We start from the raw sequence: 17,641 nt of genomic DNA, 5'->3' as shown, positions 1-17,641 counted from the left end.
TTGCACTGGTGCTGGCCTGCTGGTGGACAGAAGCGGAAATGTGCCATCTTCAGCTAAGCCGTCACTGGGCCCCATAGGTCAGCAGATCCCTGGGCCTTAGCAGCGGCTCCTCCTTGTCACTGGTTAATCCAGGGAAGCGCACCTCCTGCTGCCTTAACCCCTCCCCTTGGGTCTGACCTGTGGGAGGCTGGAACAGGACCTCGGCGTGCCCGGATCCTGTTCTCTTAGGCGTTGGACTGATGCCACCTGTTAAAGTGCCTGAGAACTGGTTTGATTGCTGTAGGTATCCCAGCCAGGCCCCCCGATGCAGAGCATCTGGCTGAAGGCTCTTGCAGTCCTGTGCCCCTCTCTCTGTGACAGATGACTGCTCTGTTCCCCTGTTTAGATGGCTCCCTCCCCTGCTAGCAGGATGAGGGTAGCTGGGGTAATATACTCATGGTGCTATCTCTCCTCTGTTCAGGGAGGCAGGATGGCCTCTGCCATCCCTGTTGCGGTACATATCCAGTACACTTGATGCCCGTTTCTGTCCAGCTGTGAACTGAATTCTGCTCTCAGTTAAACAGGTGCCATTACTCCAACTACACCCCAGACTAAGTGAGGTCAGAATTTGGCTGTGGTCTTTGTTCTCCTGCCTTCAGAAGGCACCAGCCTCTTCTGACTAAATAACTAATTAATAACCAAACGTGGTTGCAGTCTTAAAAAACAGCCAGGGCCTTTCTGTTGTCGGCATTTGAGCAGTGCAAACAGAAAACTGCACGTGCAGTTTGAGCACTTGCATGCACAAAGACCGGTGTGTTTTGAAAACATGTCCCTCACCCTCAAGTATTTCAGGTCCCAGATTTGTCTTGCTTTGCAGTCCATGCAATGGAGTGCGAAAAGCCCTGATGTTTTTATGCTCTCTTTTTTTAAATCCATCGTACCGTTGCCTGTAATTGGAAGAACGGATGATCACCACTGTTTGTTTGTGTAGGTCCTACCCAGCACTCAACACAATCTACTCTTGGAGCTGTGCTGGCATCAGTGCAGCTGGGCCACAGAGTGGGGACAAGGTGGGATCTCTGTAGATTTCAGCTTCCTTTAAGGTGAGGGAGGAAAACTTCCTGATTCACTAGAAACCTGCTGGGTAAGGAAATGTTAGTTGTAAGCTTTTGAGTGGGAGAAGTTGTTACAAACAGCGGAGGGGGGGTGGGAAATAAAATCTGAGGATTTTTAAAACTCTCGCTGTCGTCGCTGTTGTGTTTTATGTGGACACTTGCTTTAAAGAGCCTGCGAGGGACATCTCTGTGTATTTGTGATGGCTGCTGATATTTGCAACCTGAACTGCCTTGCGGTTTGGAGCATTTTGAGGATCTGAATGTTGGGAGTCCAAATTTTACCCTCATATGAGCACACGAGGTCACTCCCTGCACGATTCTCAGGTTCCAGTTTGGTCTGTGCTAAAGCCGATAGAATTACTGAATGGGTGACATTTTGATGGTGCTTCCCACCCGAAGCACTTTACTAACGGATATACAAAGTCGTCCATGAGTGTGTGTCTATATCCTTAGGTTTCACTTCACCCAGCACTGAAATGCAGTCACCTCTAGGGTGGAACGTGACAGCTGTTTAGGAGCAAATAGCAGCCCTGCACAACGTTTTAGGACAGGAACTGAAGAGACACCTGTCAACCTCCCCAGTTGGAATTCAGCACCAGTTTTAGCAACTGGCTGAGACCTTGTCTGCACTAGGACTCCTCTGCTAAGATTTCCATTGTATTGCCATTTATTATTCCTATTTCCATAGGGGCTAGGAGCGCCAAATGTGGACCAGCACGCCTGTGTGCTAGGTGCTGTACAGCCACAGACTAAAAAGTCCATGCTGCCCTCTAGTGATGCAATGCAATAAACATATGGTTCTAATTAAAACATTTTAGTTTGTCCTCCAACATTAGATGAAATTAATAGATGCAGTTTTCGTTCTCTTCCCTCAACCCCGAATGGCATTACTGGGCAGAGTTAAGGTTGCTTGGGGTCCCTAACTTGTCTTTTCATACCTTAACATAGTTCGATTTCTTTTAAATTAAGCTTAATGCTGACTTTCCTGGTGTTCTAATGCTTGGTTCTGGGATAATTACAACATCCCTGTCATGTTTTATGCCCTTAAGTTACTGAACTGTACCTCAGCTCCAGCTTCTCCTGGTTGGGGGTGTGTGTGTGTCAGTCAGTCAGTCACAGTGCAGGGGGGAGGAAGGTGCGTCTTTATTAGTGAGCCAAGGATGTGTGGCTGGGGTGGTGTATTGGGGAAGGGGTAGTGCAAGAGGGTGGGGCGTGTGTCCTGATTGCAGCGACAAATGTCCGATAGTTTGGTTATTGCCATGGAAGGGTGAGGGCTTAAATCCGTCCTGGGGACACACACACTTAGCAAGTAGTTCCTGCGCCAGGGAAGGCCCTACAGACTGCGTCTCTGCCACCCAATCCTGGCCTGCTGGCTGCCATTAGAGATGCCATCGACCAGGTGAGACACTGGCTGGCCTCTCTTCTGCCCTTGCCTGCAGAACGCTCCAGGTGGCAATTACAGCACCTAGGATAATAACCTTGCTGTCCTGGCCCGAGGGGAGCAGGTTCTAATGTCCAAGGCTGTGTGAGCTGGTCTGTAGCCACGTGGCCACCTGGCCAGGGAAGGGCATGCCAGCAGCATACCCTTCTGACTGGCCTGGCAAAGAGCAGTCTGGGCCATGGCCAGGAAGTGTGGTGGGCTGTTTGCAATGCCCCTTGGCCTTGTGGGAGATGAAAGTTGTGACCACCCCGTGAGCGCAGTAATGTCCATCCTCGATTTGCAGGCGGCTGTGGCTTTGACGTACAAGGAGTGCGCTGGGGCTGGGGGGGATGAGCAGCAGGCGAGTGCGTGGGCTGGAGATCAGTGTGAGTACGAAAGGCTGAACTGAGCTTGACTCTCCCTCTGCCTGCTCTGAATGTTTCAAGACCAGCACTGAGCCCAATGGCCGATTGAACGGTGCCTGCTCCTTTCCCTCCTCTTGGCAAAATTGCTCATCCATTCCTTGCTGCCTCAGTTACTGCAATCTCCCCAGCTGGCCTGCTCCTTCCAGTCCATCCCAGTCGCTGTGTCCCTAATCAACAGTCCCGTGTGACCAGCTCCGCTGAGCTCCCCATTGTCCTAGGCAGCGAGCCCAAGCATCCTGGCCTGCTTTGAGGGCAACTGGGCCTCCACATCTCCGCCTTGGTCTCCTTTTCCTCCTTTTCCCTTCCCCTTCCCCCCTGCTACCATCGTGCTATCTATGATCTTTGTCCCCTGCTTGAGGCACCCTCCCAAAACCCATTCACCCCAAACACCTCCCTCAATGTCTCCCCTAGGAGAAGCCAGCAAACAATTGTTAAAAGCCCTAATTGAGTGTCTTATTGATTACCACCTGATCTTCTCATGGTTCCCCCATCTCATCCCTGTCTCCTCCTCCCTCCATCCCTCTTTTCTTATGATTCTTGCTTGTTAGATCTGAATTTAGGCCCTGATCCTGCAGCTGGCTCTGGATTCTTGGGCTCAGGTGGGGCCCCATTGCCTGCATGGATCTGGCTGTAGGATGAAGGTTTCAGATTCTAAGCTCTTGGGGGCTGGGAGCACGTACAAGGCCTCAGCCCCCCCTTTGGGCGCTTGTAAATAACAAACAGGTCGCAGCTGGTCAGCTGGACAATGGCTTTGAGTCTGGGGCGGGGGTTTTCTTGCTGTTCTGCTGTTAGGACATAATGGAGGTCATTAGGTATCTCAGATATTTCTAATCCCCAGTGAAATAAGGGCCAGTTTCTCCTGGGGAGGGAAGAGGCCCAAGAAGAGGGGACTCACTCCTCTTTCCTCTCCCTCCCTGCAGCTTTTTTGCACTGGCTGCACAAGAGCAATTTGTCTGGAATTGTGCTGAGTCTGTGGCAAACACACCACACCCGGGCTCTGCGGTGTGCATACCAGCCGGGTCTGTGCTTGGAGCCAAGGAGCCTCATGCCCTGGTGTTAACAAGTCGATTCTTGTAACACAGTGTGCCACTGCTATTCAAAACACACATGCCCGTCCTACTTCGGCATTAAGGTCATTAGCTTCCTGAGGGGACTCCTTCCTGCCACGAGAACTCAGATGTGCTTCAGTTTTGTTGTTGACATGACTTCAGCAGCTGATTCCTCGAGGAGATGCTAGATGGACTAAGATACCAACAGTGTTTGAATGTTAAGACTGATTAATCCCTTTTGCTAGAGATGGGGACACCAGTTTTCTAGTTTGATTCCTATGGTGCAGCCATGACATGCTTAGGGAGAACACAACACTGAAGAAGAGAGTCTGATATTAGGACTATAGTTGTTGTTCTGAGTTTTGGCAGGATTCCACAGTCCTGGGCCATCCCTGAAGAAACCAGTGTCTCCCGTGCACACTGGTTGTCCCTTGGGTGTAGACTGCTCCATTGTGTCAGAGCAGAGCTGTCCATGGCAGCTGGCTGAAGCTGGAGGTGGACTTCTAGGTGTCCTGCTCCCAGACTGTCAGGGCCTTGAAAATAAAGGCTAAGATTTTACAGTTGAGGCCATGTTCCACAGAGAGCCAGAGGAGGGAGTGGAGAACAGGGGATGGGATCCTGGTTACATGGGTTGCCAACAAGCCAGCTGCTGCTGAATTTTGAAATACATACCCGAGGTTCCTGGTGGCTGTTAATTCCAATACCATGCAGTTGGGATGTGCCTGCACCCTTGTCTTCGTCCAGTGTTACCGCTTTGGGGACTGCATGGCCTTTCTATGATGTGCTTAAAATTACATCTTTGGGCAAAAATGGGCCCGTTCCTTTTCAAGGAGCATTGAGCTCCACCCCTTGTCTCAACCTGCTCAAATAGTAGAACATGCCTGTTGCAAACACTGGGCACATCTACACCGCAACCCCTTCTCAACAGCCACTCTGAGCCTGGAGCAACTGATTCAGGCTTGCACTACAGGGATAAAAATAACAGTGTAGACATCCCTGCCCAAGTTCTGAAACCTGGCGAGAGTGGCGGGTCTCCGAGCCCAAGTGCAGTCTGAGCAGGAATGTCTACACTTACTTTTGGCCCCAAAGCACAAGCGCTGTAGAAACTTCACACGAGGGGGGAAATGGCAGCCCCTGGCCGATACAGCCTCTGAAATTGCCAGAGCTGCTAGTCTGTCTGTGGAAGCTCATGGGGTGAGGTTAGTTCCAGAAAACCTGAGATGCTATCAGCACAGAGCTCAGCCTATGGAAACAATTAGAAGTGTCACCCGCCCTCCTGTATAACACAGCCCGAGAGTTCAGCCAGTCCCCCTCCTCTGCTAGGCCCAATAACTTGTATCTGCCTAAAGCAGCTTCCAGAAGAGCGTTCAGCCTGGACTTGAATCCAGCGAGCAGTGGGGAAGCCACCCTCATCTACCTTATTTCTGGTTGGAATTGGTCTGGAGGCTTAGCTTCCCTCCAGTCACTCTTGTTCTGTCTTTTCTCTGCTAGAGTAAAGGGCCCTTCAGCACCTGGGATTGTCTCTCTGAGACGTGTAACCAAGTCTCCTTTCAACCTTTTTGAGCAGCTAAACAGCCTGGGCTCTTTCTGTCTCTCCCTGTCCCTCCAGCGTATCTACCACTCTTCCCAGTTTAGTGTCATCTGCAAACCTGCTGAGGGTGCAGTCCACGCCGTCCTCCAGATCATTAATGAATGTATTATGTAACAATGGACAAATCCTCTTCCGGACTCATCCCACTACCTTGCTTACAGTACCTCTCCCTGTGTGTGTGTTAATTTAAGAGCTAGCCTGGAGTGGGTGTTGTAATAACAACTGGTGGACATGTTGTCCAATGCCTAAGCCAAACTCAGCCCATGGACAACTCCCCTCCCGCCCCGCCTTCCCCCTCCCACAGCAAAAACTAAACCAAATAGATATTCTTCAGTCATTGTCAATGGCAGGCCCATAGAAGGTAGACACGTGAGAAAAACGCCAACAAAATATCACCCTGGATGCCCGTGCAGAGTGAACTCTCCCCCTCCCCCCACCCATTATAGAATGTTGTTTAAATGGCCGGATCCCCTGCCGCCTCTTAGAAAATGCTGTCAGCTCCCCCAGTCCCCTGCAGCCTCTGAAGAGTTAATGTGATGCTGTCCTGGGACTTCAAGAACTGGAAAATGCCAAGTGTACCTTTGACTGTCAGAGTCACGTGAGCACAGACACAGGAAAAAACAATGCCTAGACTGTGTCTGGGTCTGAGGCCAGGCACAAGACTGGGTTACAATTTGCAAAACTAAATTACAGGCTCTGGAAACCCCTGTATGGCAAACCAGGTTCTGATGGGTCTGTGTGCTTTGTATTACCTTGGCTCCCAAAGGCTCCCAGCTGGGATCCCGGACTCCTCATGGTGACTGAGTGTGAGATGTGCCACTTGGATAATGTGGGACCCAAATGGGGAAATCCCACTTGTTAATTGGGGGAAAATGAGGGTCCTTAGCAGTAGTAAAAATGGCTTTAAACTTTGTGAATGTTTTTCTAGCTGAGGTACTTACCTGGTCACCATTACTGCAGTAGCTGAGCACCTGGCAATCTATCATTACAACACCTCTGTGCGAGGGACAGCAGTGCCATTTTTCATATAGGGACCTGAGGCAAGAGAGATTAAGTGACTGGCCCAAGATCACACAGGAAGTCTGTGGCAGAGCTGCGAATTAAACCCAGAGCTCCTGAGTCCCAGTCTTAGCACCCTGATGACTTGATCATTCTTTCAGTTTTGGAGCAGAAGAAAAGCAGGTTTCATAGATGTTAAGGCCAGAAAGGATCACCTAGTCTGACCTGCTGTATAACGCAGGCAGAGAAATTCACCCAGTCACTCCCATTGTGCTGAATAATTTGTTTGGCTAAAGCACATCTTCCAGAAAGGCCTCCAGGCTGGATTTTAAGACAGCAAGAGCTGGAGAATCAACCACTTCCCTTGGTAGCTTGTTCCTGAGCATTAATCGGCAATGGTTCTAACTCAGGGGTAGGCAACCTATGGCACCGGTGCTGAAGGCGGCACGCGAGCTGATTTTCAGTGGCACTCACACTGCCCAGGTCCTGGCCACCGGTCCGGGGGGGCTCTTCATTTTAATTTAATTTTAAATGAAGCTTTTAAAACATTTTAAAAGCCTTATTTACTTTACATACAACAATAGTTTAGATATATATCATAGACTTATAGAAAGAGACCTTCTAAAAACATTAGAATGTATTACTGCGCGTGAAACCTTAAATTAGAGTGAATAAATGAAGATTCAGCACAGCACTTCTGAAAGGTTGCCGACCCCTGGTCTAACTCCTGCTTCTCATTATATCCAGCGCACAGAGATTTGGTACAACAGGAGCCTTCCAGCTAATGACTGGATTTTGACTCGGGCGTGATGTAACTTGTGAGCCCCTCATGGTGGAGGTTGTGCTTGCAGGTGAGTGTGGGACCCATTGGTGGTTGTTCCTGTTACTCAAATTGCCCTTTAGTGACTGTTGGGAATGCATATGTATAGGTCCTGTTTTAATGAAACTGAGTAAGTAAAATTAGGCTTGGAAAAATTACATTTTTATTGGTCAATGTCAGTAAACATCAATTTCACTGTACACACACACACACACACACAGAGAGAGAAACAATATTTCCATCAATAATAATAAAAATTCACAGATAGGCACAGTAAGAAAAATGCTGCTTGAAACCTTAGCATCCAAATCCAGTGATTCAGACTTTTGAATCAGGCTTTTTACAAATGGGCTAGCAGATGGACTAGTAAAAACAGGCATGACTTGTTGCTGTAAGGATACTGACTTTAGGTATTGTGATGGATGTTGTTAATAATGCATGTTATAACAGTTATAAAGCTTTCACTTTTTGAATCTCCATGTCACCAATCATTAAATAATTGTTTCTTCTCCAACCACAACATCCTGTAGATTGAAATGTGCTTCAATAAAAATAGAGAAAACTGCTTAACCCATAATCTCTCACAACTGTAAACACTTAAATTGATAAAAATCTTTTAAAATAAACATTGATATCTGTTGAAATTTAAAAAATGGAATTTTGACAAGCCTAGCTAAATGCATCTATTAAATTCCCCTGCTGCTTGCATAGCTCCCTCACCAAGGCCCCCATCCCATCTTTACAAAAACCTTGCAGAACCCAAAAACTAACCACAACATAGCATGTCTTCCCAAGACTGATCATTTGTTCACATGCTAAGAAAAACAAAGGCATGTGTGACAGCGCCACCTGGTGGTGCTTACCCAAGAGTATTTTCATGTGTGTTCTAGATGGCTTTTCTTTTGTCCGAACTATTCAGCACATACAGTGCTGCCTCAGGGCTAGTTTAGGCTGTGTTCAGCTATACATGGGCCAGCCTAACATTGCCCTGGGGAACTAACTGGTTCTTTGCCATGACAGAACAGGAGAAATGTCCACACATGTGCACATCATTAATGGCACTAGCATAGAAGGCACCATCATTGTTACCTAGCAGCTTTGTGTCCATGGGGATCCAGGGCGCAGTACCCAGCCTGTCTGACTCCCCACCCCAGCCTCTGCTTGAACTAAATCTGCATCAGAAGAAAGACTTACAAAAAGCAATGAAAAGGCAGTGGGAGACACACCTTAACCCCTGGGATAAGGATGACAGGATTAAGGAAACTCCCCTGGCTTTTTGCATCAAAGATCGGACAAAGAGGCATCTCCATTAGCATACAGAATGGAGAACAGAGATTCCAAGGCAAGAACCGCACAGAACTCTGGGACCAGAAAAGCAAGGAAGCACGGCATCATGGGGGATCTCTGCTCCAGATGTTAATGACCCCACACCTGCATATACCCAGCTCAGTAGTTATCAGACCAATTCCAGTAATAAATCCTTTAATGGTATCCAAAATAGTGAAGCTCCCTAATTGCGTTGTGAGCTCCCTCCAAGGAACACCATCCAAAGCCAGGAATGATCAGCTCCCATGTCTAGCCTGACCAAAACAACTTTGGTATTCTCCCTTGTTTACACATAAACAAATCTAGTGTTCTCCCTTGGACCATTGTTGTTTCTCTACAAAAGCCCCACCCACACTCAAGTAAGTGTTCTGATGCCTGGATCCAAACTCTGCATCAGTTCCATTGGCACTTCATCTTCTCCTGACTGATCATGCTGGGGGCTCTGCCTGTCTCCAGCACTCTGGACCCTCTGCTACCACCACCACCTGGAACCCCCACTCAAGTCAAGCTCCATGGAGTAGTGGGAACCCATCTCTCTTTCTCTCTAAATAAATATATGGAGATATACCTATCACATAGAACTGGAAGGGACCCCTAAAGGTCATTGAGTCCAGCCACCTGCCTTCACTAGCAGGACCAAATACTGATTTTTTTCCCCAGTGCCCTAAATGACCCCCTCAAGGATTGAACTCACAACCCTGGGTTTAGCAGGCCAATGCTCAAACTGCTAAGCTTTTTTCTCTCTCTCCTCCCTCCCACCCTGAAGAGTAACCCTAATAAATGAGCATACCCCAAAGTAACCGGCAAAGCTGGTAACATCATAAACAAGCCAGCTTTAGGTTTTCCCCCCCTTTAGCCATGTCTCCAGGTGGATTTCCTGTCCAGTAGCTTCAGTGCTACATCTTTGTGAAGGAGGACCACACAAACAAGGCTGACGCACAAGGCTCTGCTGGTGGAGTAGCAGCAAGAGACCCAGCAGCTGGCAATGAGAGTGCAGCCACCTTCTCCAAGGAGTTCCTCAGGCAAGTGACGAGCACCATGGATGGACTTTGTATTGGACCAGTTATGGCACCACTGTTCAGAAAAAGGTGGGTCTCTCAGGGATCTCATACTCTGTGTGCAGAAAGTCTATCAGATGCCCAGAGCCTGAGTCCTCCACCACAGACTTTCATTCTTCTCTCAGGCAGAGGGGCAGGAAAGAAAACTGGAATAAAGAAGGCAAAAGACACAGAGGCAGACACCAGCCGATGCTTCCACCACCATTTTCACTTCTCCAGGAATGTTGCTTCAGTAAAAGTGAAGAAGGAAAAGTTATTTACTTGTTCCCTTATTATAAGAACTAGGGGCCACCAAATGAAATTAATGGGCAGCAGATTTAAAACAAATAAAAGGAAGAAGTTATTCATGCAGTGCGCAGTCAACCTGTGGAACTCCTTGCCGGAGGAGGTTGTGAAGGCTAGGACTATAACAGGGTTTAAAAGAGAACTAGATAAATTCATGGAGGTTAAGGCCATTAATGGCTGTTAGCCAGGATGGGTAAGGAATGGTGTCCCTAGCCTCTGTTTGTCAGAAGGTGGAGATGGATGACAGGAGAGCAATCATGTGGGGAGGGATAGCTCAGTGGTTTGAGCATTGGCCTGCTAAACCCAGGGTTGTGAGCCCAATCTTTGAGGGACCATTAAGGAATCAGGGGCAAAAATCTGTCTGGGGATTAGTCCTGTTTTGAGCAGGGTGTTGGACTAGATGACCTCCTGAGGTCCCTTCCAACCCTGATAGGATGATTACCTGTTAGGTTCACTCCCTCTGGGACACCTGGCATTGGTCACTGTCAGTAGACAGGATACTGGGCTGGATGGACTTTTGGTCTGACCCAGTCTGGACATTCTTATGTTCTTACATATCCTGTCACAGTGAGTACTGGCATGCTGGACAGGCACTCTGGACCTGACTCAAGAGGAACATGTGCTGTTTGTTTTGCTGGGGGAGGGGGCTAGCGATAAGCTGAGCAAACACTGCTGCCTTGGGAGGGACAGAGGGTTTTTTTATTTTTTTTTTTTTTGCTAAGCAAGGATACGTTTTTACTGAGCAATTGTGAGCACAAGTCCTGAGCAAACTGATGGCCAAAAATGTGAAACATGACAGCGTTTTATCTTGAAAAGAAAAAATCAAATAAAATGGGAATTACATGCAAAAAATTCCCCCCCTCCATTAGTGCAAAGAGACAGGTAGGCTACACTGCACATCCAAAAGCCAAGACCTTTCCTAAACTAAGCTCTGTCAAGCGACACTTTCTGTTCCTCTTTTCTTTAACGTTGTCACTGCATCATTGGTTATTTAATCTTAGGGACTGAAGATGCAGCATGTGCAACACGGCAGAGCTAACACAGCAGGAGCAACCTTATACCTTAACAGTGGGAATGTGCCCACTCACCTGTCATGCTGATCTCCTTCCCACACCTACATTCTCTCCCTCCTCTGCCCCTGATCAGGAGGGGGACTGCTGGGGTGGGATTCTCAGGCTTGCGGGTCCTCAGCTGCTTTAGTGGGCACAAGCAGAATGTGCTCTGGACAGGAAGGGATTAAGGCAATTTGGGGTCCTAGGCTTACCCGACATGGAGCCTCCTATGGCCCATGCACTGTGAAGCTTTCCCACCTGTTCCCCCACCATGACCCTATCTTGTCCTTCTCTGGGGTGGTAGCAACAGGGGCACCTGCACTGGAGCTGTTTGGGCATCAGGCATCCTCCTGAGTCTGTCTTGACTGTCATAGATGGGGCCACAGACCAGACCAGACCTGTCAGGTTGTCTAGTTCAGTTTCCTGCCAAGGCAGGTGATGATGGTACCAATCTTACTGGGTGGAGAGGAGGATGAAGTCACTCAGACAGTTGGGGCATGATGGGGACATGGTAGCAGAGGAGGGAGGGTCAGGGTGTGACAGGGAAGGGAGGGTTGGAGTATGACAGGGATGTGATCGAGGAGGGTCAGGGTATAACAAGGTCACAGTTGAGGGTCATGGGGGACACGGAGGGAAGGGAAAGCTGTGACGGACACAGTTGGGGGTGATGGGGACATGTAGCAGAGGAGGGAGGGTCAGGAGAGGGAGGGTTGGGGCATGACAGGGACATGGTCGGGGGAGGGTCAGGTGTAACACGATCACAGATGAGCATGGGGACACAGGGAGGGAGAGGAGAGCTGTGACAGGGACACAGTTGGGAGTGATGGGGACATGGTAGGGAGGGAGGGTATGAGACTGATAGGAACATGATTAGAAGGGAGGGTTGGGGCATGACAAAGACGTGGTTGGGAAGGGTCAGGGTGTGATGGGGATGTGGCTGGGGAAGGGACAGGGTGTACAAGCTAGGGGTGATGGGGACACAGTCACAGAGAGAGAGGAAAGCTGTGACAGGGACACAGTTGGGGGTGATGGGGACAGAGTCGGGGAGGGAGAGGAGAGCTGTGACAGGGACACAATTGGGGGTGATGGGGGCACAGTCGGGGAGGGAGGGGAGAGCTGTGACAGGGACACAGTTGGGGGTGATGGGGACACAGTCAGGGAGGGAGAGGAGAGCTGTGACAGGGACACAGTTGGGGGTGATGGGGACACAGTCGGGGAGGGAGGGGAGAGCTGTGACAGGGACACAGTTGGGGGTGATGGGGACACAGTCGGGGAGGGAGGGGAGAGCTGTGACAGGGACACAGTTGGGGGTGATGGGGACAGAGTCGGGGAGGGAGAGGAGAGCTGTGACAGGGACACAGGCAGGGAACTGGGGGTGATGGGGACACAGTCGGGGAGGGAGGGGAGAGCTGTGATAGCGGGACAGTTGGGGGTGATAGGCACACAGTCAGGGAGGGAGAGGAGAGCTGTGACAGGGACACAGGCAGGGAACTGGGGGTGATGGGGACACAATCAGGGAGGGAGAGGAGAGCTGTGACAGGGACACAGTTGGGGGTGATGGGGACACAGTCAGGGAGGGAGGGGAGAGCTGTGACAGGGACACAGTTGGGGGTGATAGGTACACAGTCAGGGAGGGAGAGGAGAGCTGTGACAGGGACACAGTTGGGGTGATGGGGACAGAGTTGGGGAGGGAGAGGAGAGGTGTGATAGGGACACAGTCAGGGAGGAAGGGGAGAGCTGTGACAGGGACACAGGCAGGGAACTGGGGGTGATGGGGACACAGTCAGGGAGGGAGGGGAGAGCTGTGACAGGGACACAGGCAGGGAACTGGGGGTGATGGGGACACAATCAGGGAGGGAGAGGAGAGCTGTGACAGGGACACAGTTGGGGGTGATGGGGACACAGTCAGGGAGGGAGGGGAGAGTTGTGACAGGGACACAGTTGGGGGTGATGGGGACACAGTCAGGGAGGAAGGGGAGAGCTGTGACAGGGACACAGTTGGGGGTGATGGGGACACAGTCAGGGAGGAAGGGGAGAGCTGTGACAGGGACACAGGCAGGGAACTGGGGGTGATGGGGACACAGTCAGGGAGGGAGGGGAGAGCTGTGACAGGGACACAGGCAGGGAACTGGGGGTGATGGGGACACAGTCAGGGAGGGAGAGGAGAGCTGTGACAGGGACACAGGCGGGACTGGGGGTGATGGGGACACAGTCGGGGGGAAAGGGGGTTACGGGTCAGGGTGATGGGGACACGGTAGGGGGAGGAGGGAAGGGAAGGGAAGTGACAGGGACATGGTCAGGGTCGGGGTGTGTGTGGCGGGCACAGGCCAGAGGGCTGTGCTGGTGCCCTGAGCTACCATCCACCTCCCCCCTACCGCCGGCCCTTTAAATGTCAGGTTCCGACTTCCCCCTTCCATGTGCTTCCGCCACACCCATCATGGCAGCCAACCCGGAAAAGCTTCTTCCCGGGCCGCACTCAAGATGGCGTCCCACGGGCTTAGCCCAGCCCCTAGCGGGGGTGGGTGCCACGAGCGGAAGCGGCAGGAGCCAATGACAGGCAGAGGGGGGCGTGGGGCGGCCCAATGGGAAGACGAGGTGGGCGGGGCGGCAGCCGGGGCCCCCCTCTGGTCCCGTCCCGGGCCGGGCCGCGGTAGGGTTAGGTAGGCGGGGGGTGGGGGGGATGGAGAGGAGGCTCCTCGGCGCCATGGCCCTGCTGCTCTTCCAGGCCCTGCCCGAGGCGCTGCCGGCCAGCGTGGAGCCCGCCCAGGTAGGGACCGCGGGGGGGAGGGGAGCTGCCCTCAGGGGACAGGCCTTGGCAGGGGGCGTCGACCTCTCAGGGGTGTGAAGGGGGGGGGGCTCGAGATGCAGCTCCCTGGGTTGAGGGGCTGGCGAGGGGGTGTTTCTTTGGGGCTCCCTGGGTTGAGGGGCTGGCGAGGGGGTGTTTCTTTGGGGCTCCCTGGGTTGAGGGGCTGGCGAGGGGGTGTTTCTTTGGGGCTCCCTGGGTTGAGGGGCTGGCGAGGGGGTGTTTCTTTGGGGCTCCCTGGGTTGAGGGGCTGGCGAGGGGGTGTTTCTTTGGGGCTCCCTGGGTTGAGGGGCTGGCGAGGGGTGTTTCTTTGGGGCTCCCTGGGTTGAGGGGCTGGCGAGGGGGTGTTTCTTTGGGGCTGCCCCCTCCCCCTTCATACCCGGGAAAGGGGTCTGCTCAGGTCACTGCTTTCACCTTCCTTCCTGTGCTGCTGATTTCCTCGCCGCGCTGCCCTGCCCACCGTCCAGATTTCTCCCCTTATTCTGAGCTCCCCAGGCGAAGAATCTCAACCCTCCCTGCTCCCCTTCCCATGTTCGGTTGAATCTTTTTGCCTCTGTTTTCATGTTCTTGTACCTCACCCCATCGCCCTGTGTCAGCCCTGCCCTGCCATTCTTACTGTGTGTGGAGGTGTATGAAGTACCCTGGGTAAAAGAAAAATAACCAGCCAACCCCCAAACCTGTAAGTAAATCCAACAGGTTATTAGGTTTAAATCCAGGACAGGTAATTATGATCTTGTATTCTGACCTCCTATGTAACTCAGATCATGGACTGTCACCCAGATATGCATCCAGCTCAAAATATATTGTTCAGGACACCCAGTCTTGACTAACTGGAGAATTGACCACAAAATTTATGATCTCCTCCTGATTGTATATATTTACCAAGGTGGTTGAAAATCTTGTTTTGCAGAGTGGCATGAAGGCTGCTGTTTTGGAGTGCTGACTATCTAGAATCTTTTAAATATTTTCAAATGCAGTCTATCTGTGACCATGGAAATTGGAGATCTGTTAAACCGTCATGCCCTTTCCTGTAGGGGCTAGTGCAAAATTGTACCCTACTGGGTATTCTCGACTGTGTCTTTGGTTTGGTTTTACTGACCCAAGTGGTGAGGCTTCTACCACTTCTTTTGGGAGATAATGTAAATACATTTTTCAGCTTACTGCGAATGGCATATCTTAGCAGTGTGCCATTGAGGGGGAGGAATTATTTCTAGAAAACTGGGGACCTCTGTGTTCCCTTATATACAAACAAAGATGCAGTAGTTGCTGTAAAGTGAGTAGAAGATACCTGTTAGTCCCTGCCTCACAAAGTATGTCAAACAAGAAGGAATCAGTGAGGGAGGACATGAGAATGGTAATACAAGCAAGTTTCAGAGTAGCAGCTTTGTTAGTCTGTATCTGCAAAAAGAACACACTTCTTGTGTATGCAATTTGTACATCTAATCTTTTAAATCAATACCACAGCAAAATAGACCTTGGTGGATATGAGAAGTGGGGCTAGGGGGAAGAAGACAGCAAGAGAGTGAATGGGCTGCTTTAAAAAGTTTATGTATTTCATGCTGAAGGTACACTGTTATTGGTAGTGTGTATTTCCTGTGGAGACCAGATAGAGGCAAGAAGCTATTTTATAAAGTTTCCTTTTTATAGTTTTAGTTCAAATATAGAAAATCTGCTTATATTGCTTATTTTAGATCGTAGGTTACCTCTGCATCTCAAACACCTAGTGTTATTTCTTTGTCTATGATGAATTGTCGCCAGAAATGTAAAATCTTGAAAATAAGCTTACCAAAATTTTATTCATATACACCTGCATCCATGCCACTTTATATTTGTAATTCCTTCAGATTTTATAAATAACATTGCTAAAACTAGGTTGGGGCAGTACTTGCACTGGGAGACGTAAAGAATGTTGAGGTATTATTGCAGGGAATGTGTTGTGTAATTCATTGTGTTGAGTCTGTACTGAACAAATGTTCCCAAGAGCATGCTCTGTTGCAAATGATTATGATTTTCAGATTAAAAATACTCCAGTATGCTTGTAGTCTCTACCAAAAAATTTCCTATAGTTACTCTTGTTTTATTGCTCTATATTATCTGGACTTCAGTTTGCTTAACCATGCTCTGCCTCCTTGTCCTTTCCTTGCAATTTCAACTGTATCCAGGAAACTGGAATTAATTTTGAGAGTATGTATTAGTAAATTCAGGGTTAAAATATTGTAGTTATCCAAAAAACAACCACTACAAATAAAGAAATTTAGAGTTAAGGTTAAACTGAAATCAAACAGTTAAGGAGGTTTGGATTCTTTAACTCTGCTCTGTAGTGACACCATAAATGGTGGTGGCAATGAAAAAATAAATATTTCTAAAAATCTGCTTTATCGAATCTGGAACCATAAACTCTAAAATGCATTAATCATAATTCTGTGGTGTTGTATCATGTCACTACAGAGTAGAATAAAAGTAGTTTGAATGCCTTTTCTGTACATTTCCATGCCTAGCTTGTATGGATTTCTTAGCTTAATTACAACTATATTCTGTCGAATGTAGCTTATGCACAGATTTCAATGAGGTATAACTAATGTGAAAAGAGCCTATGTTGTTCCACTCTTAAGATCATTTGAGACAAAACAGTCTGACAGAGCTTAAAGGACACATTTTACAAGTCTTCTCAGTGTAATGGGTTTACTTGTAAAATGTCTCATACCAAGTTCAAAATCAGTGTTCTAATTTTGGGGATGATACTCGTTAGTCTTTATACATAAGAAGGAGGCTGATTCCCTGCTTTAAGTGAAAAACTCAACTCTGCAGCTGAAGCTATGTCAAGCATTATCATAGTATGGCATTTCTGTTTAATGTTCTAAACTTTTGTATAACATGGGTGTACACTGTTAAACAGCTGCCACATTTCACCTGAGGTAAGGCTGAATTTAACACCCGGGGTTCGAGCTGGTATCCTGCCTCAGGTAGAGATCTGTGCCTGAAACATCAGAGCAAGGTAAAAGCTCTATAACCCACCGATGGGTGTGGTGAGGGTACGGGTCCTTCTTTTTCGGCCACGTCTACACTAGAGACCTTACAGTGGCACAGCTGTACCAATGCAGCTTCGCCTTTGTAACATTTCCTGTGTAGCTGCTCTGTGTTGATGGGAGAGAGCTCTCCCATTGACATAATTAAGCCAGCCCCCATGAGCGGCGGTAGCTATGTCGGTGGGAGAGTAGCTCCTGTTGACTAGCGCTGTCCCCATCAGCCCTGCTGTTGGTTTAACGTATGTCACTTGGGGGTGTTTTGTCACACCCCATGAGCAACATAAGTTATACTGACAAAAATGCTAGCATAGCTATAGCCTTAGACTCCAGAAGACCTTTGTTGGCCTAGCCACTTTTATTCAGTGAGTGAAGTTATTCCTATGACTTTAAAAGTGCATTGAGATCCTTCGGAATGAAATCTGCTGTATATAACCGGAGGCCATATTACACCTCTGCCACAATATCCTTTGAGACTATTGGTTTTGGCTCACTGATTTCTGCAGCTTTGGCAGGAGACAGTGGGGATCAAAGTACATTCTGTACTTGCTCAAAATGAGAATCTCTAAGTAACTGCAAGTTGGATAAAGGACTCCATGTACTGTGATAGTTGCACCATAATTGAACTGGCTGTCCACCTGTGCTGGCTGTTGGTTTTTTTTGGAGTAATTGAAGCTGCTTTTAACTTGGACTCAT

At 49.2% G+C, this 17,641-nt stretch overlaps 1 protein-coding gene across 1 annotated transcript in view; it reads left to right on the top strand.

The window, feature by feature from the left end:
* The first annotated feature begins 13,753 nt into the window (after positions 1 to 13,753).
* WBP1L (WW domain binding protein 1 like) overlaps positions 13,754 to 17,641 on the top strand; it is an 82,766-nt gene continuing 78,878 nt past the window's right edge. Inside the window, exon 1 of the mRNA XM_050958179.1 lies at positions 13,754 to 13,886. Coding sequence (XP_050814136.1) covers positions 13,800 to 13,886 — 87 coding nt within the window. The 5' untranslated portion in view covers positions 13,754 to 13,799. The remainder of the gene's footprint in view (positions 13,887 to 17,641) is intronic.

Source organism: Gopherus flavomarginatus, chromosome 6 (assembly GCF_025201925.1).
Source record: "Gopherus flavomarginatus isolate rGopFla2 chromosome 6, rGopFla2.mat.asm, whole genome shotgun sequence".
NCBI classification, from domain to species: domain Eukaryota; kingdom Metazoa; phylum Chordata; order Testudines; family Testudinidae; genus Gopherus; species Gopherus flavomarginatus.
Note: the sequence above shows the minus strand (reverse complement) of the source record. Positions and strands in the feature narration are given on the sequence as shown.